At 49.2% G+C, this 17,512-nt stretch overlaps 2 protein-coding genes across 2 annotated transcripts; one reads left to right on the top strand and one right to left on the bottom strand.

Annotated features, from left to right (window-relative positions):
• Window positions 1-397: 397 nt before the first annotated feature.
• LOC115329855 (putative nuclease HARBI1) lies at window positions 398-5,044 on the top strand. Its single transcript, XM_042293339.1, has 5 exons — window positions 398-779; window positions 1,099-1,211; window positions 2,315-2,456; window positions 3,353-3,732; window positions 4,985-5,044. Exons 1-5 carry the CDS (start codon window positions 422-424, stop codon window positions 5,042-5,044), a joined length of 1,053 nt encoding a protein of 350 aa, XP_042149273.1. The 5' UTR covers window positions 398-421.
• Window positions 5,045-5,084: 40 nt separating this feature from the next.
• Window positions 5,085-6,888, bottom strand: LOC115329858 (translation initiation factor IF-2; the record flags this gene model as incomplete). The annotated part of the gene is made up of 4 exons (XM_029991552.2): window positions 5,085-5,190; window positions 5,653-5,924; window positions 6,165-6,261; window positions 6,532-6,888. Coding segments are annotated over 4 exons (828 nt in total), but the record flags the coding sequence as incomplete, so codon positions are not given.
• Window positions 6,889-17,512: the final 10,624 nt, after the last annotated feature.

Genomic DNA, 17,512 nt, shown 5'->3' with positions numbered 1-17,512 from the left:
TGTCGGGCAGTATTCCCCGATTACGTCCCTGACGAACCTTGAACGGCGAACACATAAAAACGTAGCGATAGTCCACTTTGGTCCGCCCCGTCCGCGAGCTTGAACGTCGCCATCTTCATTGACTTTGGCAACTTTTGCTGCCCGACTACTACAAAGTTATCTCCATCGCCAAACTCAATCGTGACGACATTTTGACGTCACCGCGAACTTCATTATTTCAACAGCATAGCTCGAACTCCGTCGGAATCCGTAGGGAAAAACTCAATCGCAACGTCACATCACGTGACCAAAAGGGCAGCCAATCAGAGACCGATTGAGTTAACTTCATCGTTGAGCTTGCGATCTAGCATAGACAGACGGGGCGCTGTTGTTACGTTCAGAGTCGGAGCGCGTTTTCCGGAACCACCGCGACGCCTTCGATATGTCGGAGGCTAGGTTTGTGCGTGAATACCGCCTCACGAAGGACGTAGCCCGTTGGCTTTGCAACGAGCTCCGCCGAAAGCTCCAACGACGTCGCGTGGGGCCTCATGTGCTGACCGTGGAGCTGCAAGTACTCGTCGCCCTCCGTTTTTATGCCGCTGGCGGCTTCCAGGGCACAGTGGCAAGCGATGAAAACATTGCAATTCATCAGTGCAGTGTAAGTCGCGTGCTGGTGGACGTGACGGAGGCAATCATCGATTGCCTCGGTCCAGCGTGGGTGAAGTTCCCGCAGACGGACCAAGAGAAGGCGGCAGCCAAGAGGAAATTTTACCTTCTGTGCGGCTTCAGTGGCGTGATCGGTAAATACCCTCTATGTATTAACACTGCTGTGTCTGACAGTCAATCAATGCGCTTAGTCGAGAGTTTTCGGTAGAAAATAGAATTTGGACGTGATAGCTTAATCAGTCTAACGACTTATTAAAGCACACGGACATGATAGGGGCGAGAACTATCGTAAGTTGGCGACCCCCAGGATCAGAAAATTGTTCCGATTAACTATGTTGCAGCATGCTGTATTCATTCTCGTGTTTTCATTTGCCCTAGCACGGCACCAGCCCTTCTCCTTGAAGTTTTGTGTTCATAGAGATAAAGTGAACTGAAAACCATTTTGTTTTACAGGGTGCGTTGATGGGATTCAGATTGCCATCCGGGCTCCATCTGAGAACGATGAACGGTTCTCTAAGGCGGCATACTGGTGCCGCAAAAACTACTATGCCCTCAATGCTATGGTGGTAAGTGTATTTTCACAGTTCCAAGTTATACATATGTGATAGGCGGCCAGAGGATGCTTCTGGTGTGCCCACCATGTATAAAGCACAGGTTGTCAAAAAGAAATCGGAGTAACAATGTGCGTGCCTGGCATGTGCTCGTCAATTCCCGGTCTGTTCCTCGAAGCTCAATGGATATCACAATGCAGGCAAACTTAACAGTCTGGAAATACTAATAGACGTATCTCACTAGCCATTTTAACTATGCCACTGCTGCCGCAATGCCTCGAGGGAACTTTAGTTCTTCTGCACGTGCAACAACCCCACTGGAACTGCACGTGTAGAGCAGGAGATGGCATGAGTCCTCATGCACTGCAGTGTGCCTCCTGCAAACTAAAGTTGTGGCGGCACCACGCCTGCGCCAAACGCTTGGTGAGATGTATATTGAGTAAAAGATAACTAGTAGACTTGGAACGATTTTAAAAGTGACGGATGGCGAAATCATTTAACACATTAAAGGCACGTTCACCCTGGCGAGTAGTGACACGCGACCACTGCACATCCACACTGCCGGTGTTCGGCGAGTCACTTCTCAGTAGCCGCAGTCGATTCAGTGCACCCCGCCACAGCTTGGGTTCACATTTCGCTACTCTTGCATTTTTGTTGTCTGACAGCTACACGTGTGTCATCATTACCATATGAAAAAGAATTGTTATGTTGACTTGAGTCCTTCGGAACCATACAGAGAGAGAAGAACAATTGCTACTTGGGCGTGCACTCACTCGAGCTGCCGCGTCTCAGCACATACCTATCAAAACCTCTCAGCTGTTGTGATGTTGCATGCTTTAGGGTCACAGTACAGTGCACGTTACCTGTACACACATTAGAACCGGGGGGAGCCATGTTTTCTATGCTACGCGCTTGAGTTGATCATTTGTACTTAAAAATCATCACAGTGTATTTAACACCAATGAATATTTCACACTTGGCATTCCCTATTAAACTTCAGGAAACAGAAAAGTTGAGTTCATTGAACGTGTGAGAAGACAGCAGGCATTTTTGCTTTGGGCATCAACAGTAGCTCAATAGCCAACAAACACGCTAAATACCACATTTTTATTTTGCAGGTTTGCGACGCCGATTTGAGGATCACGAGCTTCGATGGGACATTTCCAGGGTCGGTGCACGACTCGTTTGTGTGGCGGGCATCCCTCCTGAGAGAGGAGTTTGTCGCCGGGAAGCTCATTCAAGCTGACGAGTGCCTGCTTGGTAAGTAGTTTGCAAGTTGTCCCGTCTTGACTTTGGCCACAATTTTGTTGCATGTTTCATATGTTCCTGAGGTCATATAAAAATACACACAGTATTACCTAAAAACACCAGTTCCAGACAATTTTATTTCATTCATCTTTTTTAATTACCTGCCACTGTAGTTCGACAAATTTTCTTGTGGCAGTATGCAGTCTGACAACCAAAATCTCTCTGGCCACAAGCCACCAGGAAACCAGCAATGGCTCGTGAAAGTGAGGAACAACTGGGGCTACTTAGCAATCTGTTCTTTAAAGTACGAATGGTGCAGCGACACAAACAGAGTAAAAGAACCCAAACAGATAAAAGCACTGACCTACAACTAAACTGTATTAGTGCTGACGTCGAGTGCAAATGCTGCAGGTGCCACAACCAAACAAGCCGGGGAAAGAAAACATACAATGTAGAGGTCACACGCTCCTGAACTGACTTGAGCAGGGTACCTTGCTTAGCTAAAAAGCAACACTCCTTATCCGAGAGAAATAATGAGGGGCACCGACAGCTTGTGGCTCTAGTTGCTTGACCTCGTCTATAGTCTCCTGGGTTACCTGGTCTCGGTGTCTACTAATGACTGTGATTTTTTCAAATAGAAGCTAGGTTGCTCCCAGTTGCAGCAATGCACTCTGAGGTGTCCTGATGCTATTCTGCAGACATTAGACTGTAGGGTAGCATCTCATTTAAACATTGTCCTGTCTTTCCTTTTTATCTTTGCGCAGGAAAGTGGGATAGAGTACACAACTCCCAATCATGTGGCCACCAGTAGAAGCTGCATTTGCCCTGAAAACCATTTATGTTGCAGAAATGCATTCAGACTTTTGGCAGAATATTCATGACGAATCCTGTCACATTGTTGTGTGCAGGTGACAGCGGCTACCCATTGGAGCCGTGGCTGCTCACCCCAGTTGCAGGCAACCCAGCTGGAGCCGAGGCCGCTTTCAATAGAAAGCATCGGTCCACCCGCTCAATTGTGGAGCGATGCATCGGCATGCTAAAAAACAAATTTAGATGCCTACAGGGGTATCGAGCCCTCCATTACGACCCTGAGAGGGCTTGCAATATAGCCACTGCATGTGTCGTTTTGCACAATGTGTGCATTTATTGCACAATCCCAGAGCCTGTTCCCGAGCCCCTCGTGTCTGATGAGTCGGATTCCGAGGACTGTGAGGGGTCAGACAGCAGCGACTGTGAACCCCAAGCCCGGACCCTGAGGGAGAGAGGGCAAGCGATGCGGCGGCGCAAAGTGAGGGAGGTGGCTGCCTCCGCTCGCCACGCACGCCCTGCTCACCGGGGTCGTCCTGCCCACTGGGGTCGTCCGTCTCGACGGGGTCGCCGTGCTCGCCCTGCTCGCCCTGCACAAGTGTAAAACCCTATCCAGGCTACTTTTTTTTTACGTCTGGGGGATTTCCATTGCAGTGGCGGGAGGAACCATTTCCTCTGAGCGTCAATCATTTGAGAGGTCAACGACTATCAGCACCACAGCTGAGCACAGTGCTGTTGGGAATATTAAGGTCACTCAGCCAGATGTTGACAGCCGCTAACCTTGTAACTTGCTGGCAATCAGTGGAAGTGGTTTCTCTTGCCACTGGCATGATGTGTGCCGCATGTAGTGCATGGTAACATGCCCCTGCTGGTTTGTTGGCTTTGTCCATGGCTATGTTTATCATATTAGTGCAATATACTTATCCCTGTGCTTGGTTCTTTGAGTCCTCCTTTGCAACCTGTCTGATGTGATACAACTTTGTGTGTACAACTTTTATGTATATTTCTTTGATTGCTGTTGTAGACATGATCGTCCTATACTTGCCTTTGCTTCTCTTGGTGCTTTATCGATTTTCCCCTTTATGCCATGCACTGTAAACCACTTTATTTTCGACACTTTTCAATATTTGGGAAGTGTGAGGTTTGGGAATATTTCACAGGCACAAAATTTCATGATTGGGAGTTGTATGCTATGTAACTGTTACCATATAGTAATATATTTGTGGGGGTCTATATTTCAGTTGCAAATAATTGCAAATATTAAGTTGTCTACTGTATTCAAGCACTTGAGCATGCATTTTAGATTACTCTGAATCAAATCGCAAGGCTTTTTGCATGCAGAAAGGATTGCTTTTATCGACAACAAAATCTTCTACGCCTCACTCCACTTGTGCAGCGTACGAACTACGATCCATTCCATTTATTTTTCTTTTCTTGGGATGACAAGTATAATTATTGTTTTCTTAAGCAATATTGCAACACCCCACTAAGAAGTTGCTGCTTCCTACAGGTTCTTGCTGCCCCAGCCTGTCAGGTTTTCCTGTCACTGTACTGTAACTTACATGTTAAATTATCATCTCCCTTTACAGTAACTATGGAAGCCTTGTGTAGCAGTTCGCTCTCACCTGATATAGATGTTTTTTTTTTTTCCTTTTACCGATTTTAGAAATTTGTAATAAAAGTGTTTATATAGATTATGGGCATTTCAATCCGATATTTTGTTTTATTCTTAGGATTGCAACATTTGTGTGTTGTGGTGTACTGTTGACAAGGGTAAATGTGGTCATCTTTAGAGCACTATAAAATAAATGACAAAGGAAATTATGTCGAGATTTCTTTATTGTGGCGGCTGCAAGTTCCGCACCCCCATAAGGTGTAGTATTAAGGTTGTCAATGATGATGATTGCTGTGTGCTGGCGGCTGCTGGTCCCTCCACAGCCTGCAGGCAAAGGAGAAAGGGGATATACTCACAAAAAACGAATTCTACTGCAAATCTTTCAATAAGGACATGTTTAATAAATAGTACTTGAACAGCATGTTCTTGGCGTATCGTGCAACGGAACGGATGGTTTGAATGCAGATGTCAGTGCTCTCATTAGTAAGTATGCCTCTCGGGCAGGGCCGGCCCTAAAAGTGGCGACCACCTAGGGTGCCGTCAATATGGGGACACTGCTGCACTCTCTTGACATTCTTTTAGCTTTTTATTTATTTATTTGAACACAACACCCTTTGTTTTTGGAATGTGGTTCTTCTCATCTGACAAAACACTTGTGTTGGCCCACTACTCGCACAGCGTCTACTCGCACAGCGTGCCATTATACCTACAAAACGGGAGAAGGGGGAGGGGCACCATGGCTGGAGTTTGCCCAGGGTGCTTGATGGTTTAAAACAGAATACTTACACTTGTCAGCCCACGTATTGCTTCTTGTGTGCCCCTGCGCAGCTCAATTATCTGCTGCAATGCTGCCAGCTGTAGCTGCTGGGTGGCCACCAGGTCCCGCTGGGCAGCCAGCTGCTCCCTCTGCGTGGCCAGAAGGCCCTGTTGGGTAGCCAACAGGTCCAGCTGGGCAGCCAGCTGCTCCTTCTGCGTAGCCAGGAGGTCCCTGGTGGTACACTCTGGCCCAGATCGTACCCTCACCACACGGGGAGGCAGGGCACCTGGCGGCTGGTGTACTGAAAATAACATGAGGCACATTCTACACTGGCCTTCGACTTGCATGTGCACCAGCCTCCACCGATGCAGAAAGGTGTAGCATGGTGCAGAAAAGTGCAGCAGTCAGCTTCGAGTCGAGTTTTGCTACAGGCCGCACTCGTAAATCCAGTGCTGCAGAATGCACCGGTGCAGGAGATGCAGGTAAATCGAAAGTAGCAAGTATGCATTCTACGATATGTAAATTTGCTTTTCGCACGCACCACTCGGTTGGGGTGGCGCTGCCACTTGTGCAGTGGGTGTCGGCACAGGAAGGGGTGATTCCGGTGCTGCCTCGTCCTCATCAGGTGGTGAGGGGTCCTGTATAATGCAGTGAAACCCGGTCAACACAACAGCATGTCAACAGGACCGGCTTTCTGGCGATGTGTGAATGTAATGTGGCATCTCCAACACTCCAGGCATAAATAGAGCATGGTCCATGAGAACAATTGCCCGTGAACTTCAGGAGCACGATCCAAGCTTTCACGGAAACAACAGGAGAAAGCACAAACGCTCCAGTTCGCGTTATTTAGTCCTTGCTCAATAGGTCAAACGCAGCATAGCACCTGAGCTACGATTCTACGTACTTACCGCCTCTGCAGGTACTTCCACGATCGGCGCCACTCCGACTCGTCGTCCCCCGCACCCCCTCGATAAATCGGTGCCCACGAGGGCCAGGACTTTCTCCTCCTCGGCGTTTAGGGGGGGTATGGGGTTCACACCCCCGCCGGTCTGTCTAGTGGCACAAGAAATGTCGCTATCGCGCCGCCTCGCCGCGCACACGCGACCATTCCAGTGAGCTTTCCACTCGGCCCGGCTTTTTATGGCCGGGCCTTGAGCATTCAGCTCGGTTCCCACTGTGTCCCACAGGGCGTTCCGCTCTTCCTTAGTCAACGGACTATCCGTGGCGGCCCTAAGAAGGGCCGGGTTGGCCGCCAGATAGTCTAACAAAAGCGCGAACTGCCCTGGGGACACGCGAGCGCCGAGCCTACGTTTTTTCGCACAGTTTTCGGCCATTGCTACATCCACAGAACAGCCGAAGATCCGGTTCATCACGAAGTGCCGCAGCACACGATTACTGTGCCCCTTACGTAAAAATATTTTTTTTTTGGAGCAACCATAATTGAATGCAAGTGTTTTCATTTCAATGGACCTTTTCCGAGAAGCGTTCTGCGCACGCGCGAGCGCCCGATGCCAAGCGGTGGAAGTCGGCACGAAAAATCGAGGAAATTCGGAATGAGGTTGTAGATCGACGAGTAGAACACGTACTGGCAGCATATATATAATTGTGTTACACAAAAAAAGAAAGTGGACGGAAAGAAAAACACGACGTTTGGGTGGACGCTATGGATTTCCCTCTTTAAAGTCGCGTTGTGCACGGCGACAGAGCTCCCAGTATCGATTGGTAGCGCAAGTAGGTCACTTCCTCGATTTTTAGTTCGAGCAGCCACCGCCTGGTGCCGTCGGTATTTAGAAAAGGTCCATTGGACTGTATCCTACATTTTGGGAATTTACAAATATTGCTTTTGCAAGACGCTTCACTGCGCACTAAAAATATTCCCCATAGGGACATCACTGCTCCCCAGAGGGAAATTTCAGGTACAAAATCCCGATAAAGTTTCAACTCAATCGCCACTCTTCGTCGACGTCATCAACGAGCCGCGATGGAGTTCCCTGCCAGTTGAGTTCGCCGCCGATTGAGATTAGGCTCCTCCCACCGGCGACGTCACGATGGAGTTTCTCAATCGCTTTTTCCAGCATAGACAGACTGGCCGATCTGGCCATGGCGCAAGCGCAACGTCCATGTACGGTGGAAGCAAGAGCCGGTTGGCTTTCGTTCTTTTTGTTTGACCGGAGAAATTTCTGGCAGCCGCTATCGTTTTGGTTTGACGGGACGCGAGAAGCTTCGCATAGAGCTTAGCAGTTTGCGAGCACATAGTGAAGACGTGACCGGAGAAGTGCCCCTGTGATGTTCCCGGAAGACGGAAAGTACCATTCGTCGTGTGTGCTTTGAAAGCGAGGGGAGTCACAGGGTCCAGGAGTGCGCAACCACAAGCCAAGGTTCACGACAGCGCTGCGTTCTTCGGCGATCTCGTTCTGTTTGGGGCAACACGGCGATGCGAGAAAGGGCCGAAACGTTCGTGGTGTGTGGTGCGGTGCTTGTAGGTAGAAACCCGCACTAACGCGGAGCTCATATTGGTTGTTGTGGGGTTGCGTTTGACGGGTTTAGCCCCGTCGTCGTCAGCTGATCCGGTCCAGCTGGTCGGGGAGGACGCAGCGAGCGTTCTTAAAAGCAAATCTTCCTTCGTTCCGTTTCAAAATGTGGAAGATTCCCGACGCATACCGTGAGTAAAATGCTGCGGACGTTTTCAACAAAATTACGTCGTTTTAATTGAACAAGGGACTTCGGATAGTTTCCCTAAATCTGCCGTTTCTATGCTTCGTGTCGTTAGACTGCATTTGCACAGCGACGTGTTCGCACAGCGACGCACACCGCTCGAGTAGATGATTCGGTCCCGCAAACGACCGGTTATACAGAATTTCAGGGAAACTTAAGTCACCACCGATGTTTTCCTGTAAATCTCGTGTGACTCGTGTGAGTTTGTTGCGCTCATCATGCGGTGTGAATAAACTAGGGCAAGATTTTCTACCTGCCCACAGATGCATGAACTGAGACCAATTTTTTTACGTAGAGAGCATAGTGGTTTTTCTTTACATTGGGAAGAGGCCCGAATTTGTCTCTTTTCCCTCTGGCACTGCCCCAAGTTTCAAGTTGCAGTTTCAGTAGACATACCTACTAACAGGTACAGAGTGCTCTAAAGCAGGTAAGAGACTGGGAAGTCAGGACGGTGCGGACACCGTGTTTTGCGCTTCTCGCAAGGTGACTGATGCTTTTGCGAGGTATGCGGAATATGCAAACGATTTTGTTATGCCCTTCGTTTGCGTCTCCAGAAAAAAGAATAAGATTATTTACAAATTTAGGCGCAATCACAAGCCAAGATTTACGATAACAGTGCGTTCGCTTCGGTGGTCCGTGTAGTGGTATTATACGCTGCTTTCTGCAACACCGCGTCATGACGAAGAGCTGGAACGGTCACGGTTTGTGCTGGGCTAGCGGTTGACAGAAACCCGCATCGCCCGCATCGGCACCGAGTGCACTTGGGCTGTTGATGCTCGAGCCTTTCATACGCGGCTTGTCGCCAGCTGATCCTGCTGCTCGACGGTGAGGAAGCGGCGAGTGTGACCTCTGAAGTAAATGTAAATCCTCGTTCATCCAGTTATCCAGTGTCAAAGTGTGGAAGATGTCCAACGTGTACTGAGGGCGGGAACTACGAGCGTTTTGCCTGGCTTTTATAACCGAAACCAGAGCAGCGAGATAATTGCCTTGCGTACTCCAAAATGACGCAAGCAATAAGTTTCAACAGGTCGAGTACGTCACCGCGGATGTAGGCGAGACTGTGCACTGTTTAAACGCTTGCAGTATCCACGAGTGCTACCAGAAAAACGACGTCAACAGAGAAGGAGCTCGCGATTTTAGCATAATGCAGTGCCACGGGCTCTTGAATTTTCACTGTGGCTATATAGAAATATTTTAAAAAAAAAATCGCATCAGCGCCACATTAATGATCACGAATAACACCGGTCACAAACTGCCAAGCCTCACCGCTTCGCTCGACACCAACACGACATACGACAACAATCTGCATCAAAACGCCCCAAAAGTGAAGGCGTCTGCTCCCGTACGCGTACTACAACTAGCGGAAGTGAAGTGTTGGGCGGATGTCCTTCACAATAATATATACAAAAAATGCCTTGCGCAAGTATAATTTCCATTGATTATTGAATACGTACTGATAAAATCCCAATCATTTGTTTTTCTATCTGATTCAAGCGAGTCGGACTGCTCATAACACTGGTCGAGCATGAAAATAACAAAAATTTGAACTTTTGCATGGCCGGTTTAAGATTTATTGTTAGTACATCGCTGTTTTTCGCAAAGGACTCATTTTACAGATTTTGCCTCCATACTTTTTAAATGCAAACAGTTCTTACATACGGCTGTCCATTGTGCCGTGTTTTGTGTCTTCTTCTATAAATCGGTAACGGTCAGCGACCAAAGAGCTCACCCGTACATGTCAAGCATATATACGCCGCGGGGAGAGTCCGTTGTTAGTAGGAAGTGTCGGGCGTAGTGTCGGTGTTGTGTTTGTGTATGTGTCGCTGCTGTGTCCTACGTGGTGCTCGTGTTGTCTGTGATGTATGTAGAGTAGCAGTCTACTCGTGGTAGTTCCCAGCGTATAAACCGACTCCTGCTTTTTTTTTCATTGGTTGCTAGAAATCGCACTAGGTGGCGCAAGTTACCGCCCGATTACAAGAGTTTGCTTGAGCTATTTATCCATGTAAGTTCAATATTCGTTTTTTTTTTTTTTTGTTTTTGTCTAGCGGTTTTGTCGTAGCTGCCGACGCCACCGACCGCCGACGATGCACGTAGGTACCTTTGCACGTAGCTACGTCCGCCGCTCGGAGACTGTTTACTGTGCATAAAAGACATCGAACGAGAACGAACGCGTCCTGTATGCTTTCAGTTCGGCTGAAAGGCGCGGCTGGCTGGGCTCGTCCCTCGCCTGTTCTCGGCTGCTGTCCGCCATGTTTCGTAAGGAACACGTTGAACCGTGCTTCTCGGAAGGCAAACACGGTGTAGCGTGTTAACTTTGCACAGCACCTCATGTGTAGACGAAAAACACAGATGGCTCCGTGTAAAACGAACACGTTTCGACGTGTCCGCTATGGGACAACAGTTTACACGTCTGGGCGTGTTATTTTTGCTAACAGTGTACTCCTCGAGTTCAGCGAGGACACTTGGTTCACGTCCCCCACCAGACTGCCGAGTGGTAATCGCGACGTGAAAAAGACCGACTTGACAGCAAAAATTCTGAAAGTGAGGCAAATCTTCGTACAGACACACGAGCACTTTACGTGCGACATCCACCGTCGGCCATGACGATTCATCACGATCGCGATGCAGCTCACGCATTGCGATCATCTAAATTGTTTCACTTACGTAAAAAGACATGATTCATGCGACCTAGACTTGACACCGGTAATTACATTTAGATTTTACCGCATTATACATTTTCAGAAGTTAAAAAAGTTGTTTTTAACAGACCCTTCGATGCGGCGTTGCGCATTTCCCTCTAGGGACATATTTTGTTGACAAATCCCGATGAAGTTTCAACTCAATCGCCACTCTCCGTCGACGTCATCAACGCGCCGCGATGAAGTTCCCTGCCAGTTGAGTTCGCCGCCGATTAAGATTAGGCTCCTCCCACCGGCGACGTCACGATGAAGTTTCTTCATCGCTTTTTCCAGCATATACAGACTGGAGCGTCAGATATTTTTTTCGGGCGGCTCGGCGTGAGAAAACCCGGTGAAGCACGCAGAAATCATAATTCATTGCGATTTCCGTGAGGGAAAAAATGCTTCATGTAGCTCGTCTTCCGGAAATCCCGGGTTTCGGATGGTCCGATTTCCGTGCGATTCTCGGTCTATTTTTTCGCATAATGTGTTCCAGACTTTAGACAAAAATTCAAGATCATGGCTTCCACTCACGATCACAGGTGATTTCCAGTAGCGACCACCGTGGTAGCGACCCATAGAACACCACCATCTGCATTTGAAAAGCGCGCCGCTGCACTGTGGCTCGCGCGCGTCGGATCTCGGAGGTAGACCTGTGCGCCGCCGCGCCGCCGCCGCCGCCGCCGCTGCCGCCGCCGCCGCCGCTTCTTTTGCTCTCGCCGCCCTGCGCCGCCGCCGGAATCCCAAGAGCCAGCCGGCGCGCAGCCGCCGCCACCGCCGCCGCCCGCCGCCGGCGCCACCAATTTTTTTTTTTTTTTCTGCTGTTGCATGAGTTTTACCTACTAAATTATGCATAAAAATTAATACATACACTAATGTGTGTATGCTTTTTTCCTTTCATTTTACTCCTGTAAATATATCAATAAATGTATAAGTTCCTAGTAAACGGAGACACGGAGCGATAAAAAAGCGGACAAAACAACAAGTCTCAAACACAGTTTGTGCTTTATTTGAACAACGAACGCTCTTATTTATACCTCAAGACCCTTACCACCAAAAGAAGAGACACCTCCTGTTCGCTAGGTCACCGAAAGCCGGACACTCAGACAGAACCCATATGATTCATGATCCAGACAGATCCAAACGACTCACACCAACCAGCCACCCTGACCACCCCGCTTCCAGCACAGCCCTTACAATTCTTGGAAAACCCACAAAACAAGACCTTAGAGACACAAAAAACGCTTCATATCACTGCCCAATGCAAAAAACGGTGTGCTTACACAATTACCAGAGGTCAAAATACGCATGGTCTCCCTCAGAACTCTCCTACCATTGCTGATTGTTGGGCGAGTTGGTATTGTACGTGAGAAAACATGATTGCGCTTTAGGACATAGACAGAGGAAGAACAGACACCACAGAGCGCTCACCTTCAACTGATTTAATCCACAAGCCTCAGCGTAGATACACGCTGCGTCATTGCACCAATCCGTGGCACCCCCGACAAAATGCTGTATGAATGGGAGGGGGGAGAGGAGGTTCCAGCATAATGGCAGATTTTAAAAGGAGGGGGGGGGGCGGGCGCCCCCCCCCCCCCCCCCCCCCCCTGGCTACGTGCCTGGTCTTCTCGCCGAAGCGCGAAGCGCGTGTAATCGGAGGATCTGCAGCTTGGCGGCAATCCGGTGTGCCTTGCGAGGTAGACCCCGAAATGGTGTAGGTTTGTTTGTCCACTTCGGTGATGACTAAAGATGACTAAAGTGACAACGTAGGGTCCGTGGAAAAGCGGGCCGCGTTTTGAGGTACGAAGGCCGTTCGTGTATTATACCCTGTCTCTGACGCAGTATGGAGCTGGTTGATGTTTTGCATCGTAGGAACACTTCATGCCGTGAAGGTATAGTAAGCGAGGTTCGCGTTCGCAGCGTCGCGTTTCGCGTGGGCGTCGCCGACCTCGTCGGGAAGGGGGAAAAATTCATTGTCCATCGGTCGACGTAGGACAAAGTTGAAGAGGAGTTCGAACGGTGATGACTGGAGTCCGGCGTGCGGCTGCTGGTTCACTTGAAAGGTGGTTGCCTGGAGATAGTCGCTCCACTCCAATGTTTGATGTTGCCTGTTTAGGGGTTAAAAGCGCTAAAAACGACGGACGAGTAGGAGAGACACACACCACAGAGCGCTTTTGTGGTGTGTGTCTCTCCTACTCGTCCGTCGTTTTTAGCGCTTTTAACCCCTAAACATGTTCAACCAACTAGCCCAAATCCAAACCCTTTTGATGTTGCCGTTGACGTTCTTTCGTAGATATGGGAGGACTTTTCCGTTGGCGCTTTCGACAAAGCCGTTAGCTTCGGGAGCGTAAGGTACTGTTAGGATGTTCTGAATTTGCCTGTCCGAAGTACCGCGAAGCCGAACGTGAGGTTAGGACCCTGCCGTTGTCGGTGATGACGGCTTGCGGCGTACGGAATGAGAGTACAAGCTCTAGAAATCGAAGGACGTGCTCGGTCGACTTGTCAGGCACGGGGCGCGCGACAAGTGCGTGGTGCATGAGGTCGAATGCGCTGGTACCTGTTGTCGTCGCTGCTCGTCTTGCGGAGGATCTTGCGCCGCGGCTGTGGCCGGTGGCATATTCTCTCACAAAACAGTATGAACAAGACGCCGGAGTACCTCATTCTTCTAACGCACGCACTCTTCACGGCAAAAGCAACGTAACTCTCCAGGAAAAAAAGTGCGTGTTTTTTTTTATGCTATTTGCATTTTGTTTTCTATATTCAAACGACCCCTCGCTCTCTAATTTACACCCCTCTCCCCACCCTGTTCCTTGCCACGCCGCCGCCGATTCGTTTGCCCCCGCGCCGTCGATACGCCGCCGCCGGAAGTACAAACACCGGCGCGCCGCCGCCAGCGATTTCTGACCGGCGCACAGGTCTCCTCGGAGCATCGTTGACTCGGGCTGTGTACCAAATCTTACCCAAATGAATCCGAGTTTCCCCGGCGGGTCGTGTCACGTGACATTACAGATTGATAAACGCTGGACGCGGGTAGGTTTTAGAACGCCAAGGTAGAAAACCCTTACCCTGGAGTAGGATCGAGTAAATTTTGGAACATGCCCACAGAGGTCACTTTTCTCATGGCCTTTGAGTAGACCTGTGAGCAGGCGCGCCGCGCCGCCGCCGCCGCCGCCGAAATCCCCAGATCCAGCACGCCGCCGCCGCCGTCGCTCAATAAATTCAACGCGCCGCCGGCGCCGTCAATTTTTTTTTTTTTTTTTTTTTTTGAGGGGGGGGGGGGGGGCATTTTATGTAAGTGTGGTATCGGCGTTTCTTTTTTCTGCTTCTGTATGTGTTTGACCTACTATACTATGCATAAATAAATATATCGGTGTGCCTGTACGCTTTTTCTCTTTCATTTTTACTCATGTAAATATATCAATAAATGTGGAAGGCTCATAGTAACCGGAGACACGAAACCGTAAAAAACGGACAAAACAACAACGTCTCAACCATAGCTTCTAGTTTATTTGAACACGACCGCTCTTATATATACGTCAAGACCCTCACCCCCAAAATATAAATACCTACTCTTTCTTCACTATACACCAACTCATGTTTACAAACGAACCGGAGCGCCCCTAGCGGACGCCACCGGCGCCGCGCATGCGCGATGGAGTGTGGGCAAGAAGCTCGCCGTCTGAAATGCGATGTTGTCGGCGTCGGTGTGAGTCCCCCTGCCCTTTTTCGCCTTCGAATTGTTGATTCTACGTTTTCAAGATAATGTCTGACTACTTGAGCATCCTCAGCAAAATCACCGAGGCTCGTTACACCGCAAAGCTTTGCTTGAATAATGTGACATGCGGCGATTCATTCCGAGTGGACGCCGCAGAATGGACGCTAAAGCCCGATTCGCATGATGAGATTTCGCTCGCAATTTTCAGTCGCGACGTCGCTCGGGCTGCAAAAGCGTGAGCCGTACCTGAGATTGTCGACGTCGATACTGAAAATCACAAGCAGCATCAGACCGAGTGAATCAGGCATAACAAATCGGTGATGGTCACTGGTAACAATGAGCAACAGCTCCTTGTGTCTACTGTTTAGATCGAGCCTGCTTATCAATCTTCAAACTTCAGTCTTTTGATGCGTGCACTTACTTCTTATCGCAAGTACCGGGCCAACATTTGTTCTACGGGCCGGTGTCATCTAAAACAGCAGACAATAAGCAGAAACGTTTGAAAGAGCAGACGACAGTTCGAGCGATCAGGCGGCCGTTTGATATTGAAGACGCACTGAATGTAGTCCGCAGGTGGTCCGTACAACTTGACGGTTTTTCGGCGTTCATGTTGGAACAAAACAAATAAATCTGATGACCACAAGTATCCGTGAATTCAACCCAAAGTGCTTCCCGCCCAAGCAATCGTGGTCCGACGGCGTCGGGTTTTCCCTTTTCAAGGCACATATCCACGTTCTCGGACGAACCGAGCGCATGAAAACTGACCTTCAAACCTTTCTCGACTGTTGGTACAGCCCCAGTCGCGGCGTTTTGACGAGAAGGCAGGTTTTTGTCTGGTTCCTTTCATAACAACGCAGGAATACACTTCTCACATGGGGACTTCTGCCCACAGCCCCAGACCGGAAGTGCGCCCGACGCGCCACCACCGTGCGTGCCGTGATGTAACAGAAGTGAGTTCGTGTATATAGTCACCGAAAGCCGGACACTCATACAGATCGAAATGATTCATGGTGATCCTTTCACACCAGGGGGGTAAAGGTGGGTGAGGAGGAGTGGCGAATCTTCACACCAACCAGCCACCCTGACGACCTCGCTTGAGGGCTGACCAGCCACATGCAATAGCAGGTAACTACAACACAACCATTAATTTATTGGAAAACCCACAAAACATCATTAACAACGCGCTCACTAACATGGAGCATGGTAGCGCATCTCGGAGCATGACGACTAAATGGCTCTTGCTGATTACGCAGTTAATGCTGGCATCGGTCGGTCGCCTTCCAACACGTGGCCAGCACCCGTCGCCTCAAGTGCAGCGTCAAGATGCTCACTCACCCTGCATCTACGATAACTGCTCAACGGGACCACGTGGCTTCATGACGTCTACACCGTTCCCGACTGCAGCGACATCGCCTACAAAAGCTGCGTCCCGGCTGGATTTCGCCAGTGGGCATGGTAGCGCATCTCTGAGCATTACGACTAAATGGCTCTTCCTGATTACGCAGGTTAGTAAAAATAAGTCAGTTTATTACAAGTTTAAGAGCAATTATGTTTGCCTTATTGTGCTGCCATGCCCCGGCACTGTTCTTCGCATCCTTGTAGAATGTGTTCGCACGGTAAAGTTGTTGTTATTACTGGCTGGAGACGTGGAAACTAACCCCGGCCCTGATAAAGCAAGTAAAGCTGATACGCAGGATCCCATTCAGCAGATTTTAAAAAAGCCGGAAGGACGTGGCCAAGTACATCAAACAAATGCGAAAGGAATAAGCGACTATGTGCTATTGAGGCCTCCATTGATGAGGTCAGTAACACGGCAAAGTCCTTCCAGGCTTACGAGGCTAATGTTGCTGAGCTAAATCACACTGTTTCTGACTTAAGAGTGACTGTTTCTCAAATGGGAAAGAAGCTTGATGACTATGAAAATTGTAGTCGACGGAACAATGTTATTGTTTTCGGTATATTTGAGGATCGTCAAGAGAACCCTGTCCAACTGAAGCAGAAAGTTTGCAGTGCTGTTTTTGTTGGTGAATTGGATGCACATATCACCACCACCGGCTTGGTTATAACTAGGGTGTGTATTTTCCGGTTTTAACCGAAAAACACCGATAAACTTCCGTCGCTGACAAAAATATAAAATCGGTTAAAACCGAAAAAAAAACGGTGGTTGGATATTTTTGCCCCGATTAAAACCGAAAAACACCGGTCGTTGCACGTATCCGACCTAGCGAAACCTTTTAACCGTAGAGGTTCGTCAAATGTGTTATCTCGTTGATCCTGCATTCTTCCAGTGTTTGGAGCACTAGAAGAATGCAGGCTTGCACGTGGCGTCTGTCCGCCCTCCTTTCTGGGGGTGAAAAGCGTCTAGTTAACGCAGTGAAAGCTAAGCTCTCACACGCCTTTCTCCCATTGTATCGCCCATGGCCCCCTTTTGTGGAAAAATTAACGCAGCGGAGGGTACGCTCTCACGTGCCTTTTCCCCATTGTGTCTGGCCAAGTAATGTCGGTGCAAGCCATGTATTCGGAGGTTGCTGTGGTTCCTGGAAGACACTACCAACATCCGTGTCGTACAGGGGATCCGGACATTGCGGTGCAGGACGTTTTGGTGTAGGACTTTTCGGTGCGGACTTTTCGGTGCACGGACGTTTCGGTGCACGGACTTTTCGGTGCACGGACTTTTCGGTGCACGGACTTTCGGTGCACGGACTTTTCGGTGCACGGACTTTTCGGTGCACTGGCCTTTCGGTGTAGGAAGCAAGCATAACATCTGAGGCCAGTCCTAAG

Source organism: Ixodes scapularis, unplaced genomic scaffold (assembly GCF_016920785.2).
Source record: "Ixodes scapularis isolate PalLabHiFi unplaced genomic scaffold, ASM1692078v2 PGA_scaffold4__175_contigs__length_147842914, whole genome shotgun sequence".
Taxonomy (NCBI): Eukaryota; Metazoa; Arthropoda; class Arachnida; order Ixodida; family Ixodidae; genus Ixodes; species Ixodes scapularis.
The sequence above is the reverse complement of the archived record's forward strand: the minus strand, read 5'-3'. Positions and strand labels throughout refer to the sequence as shown.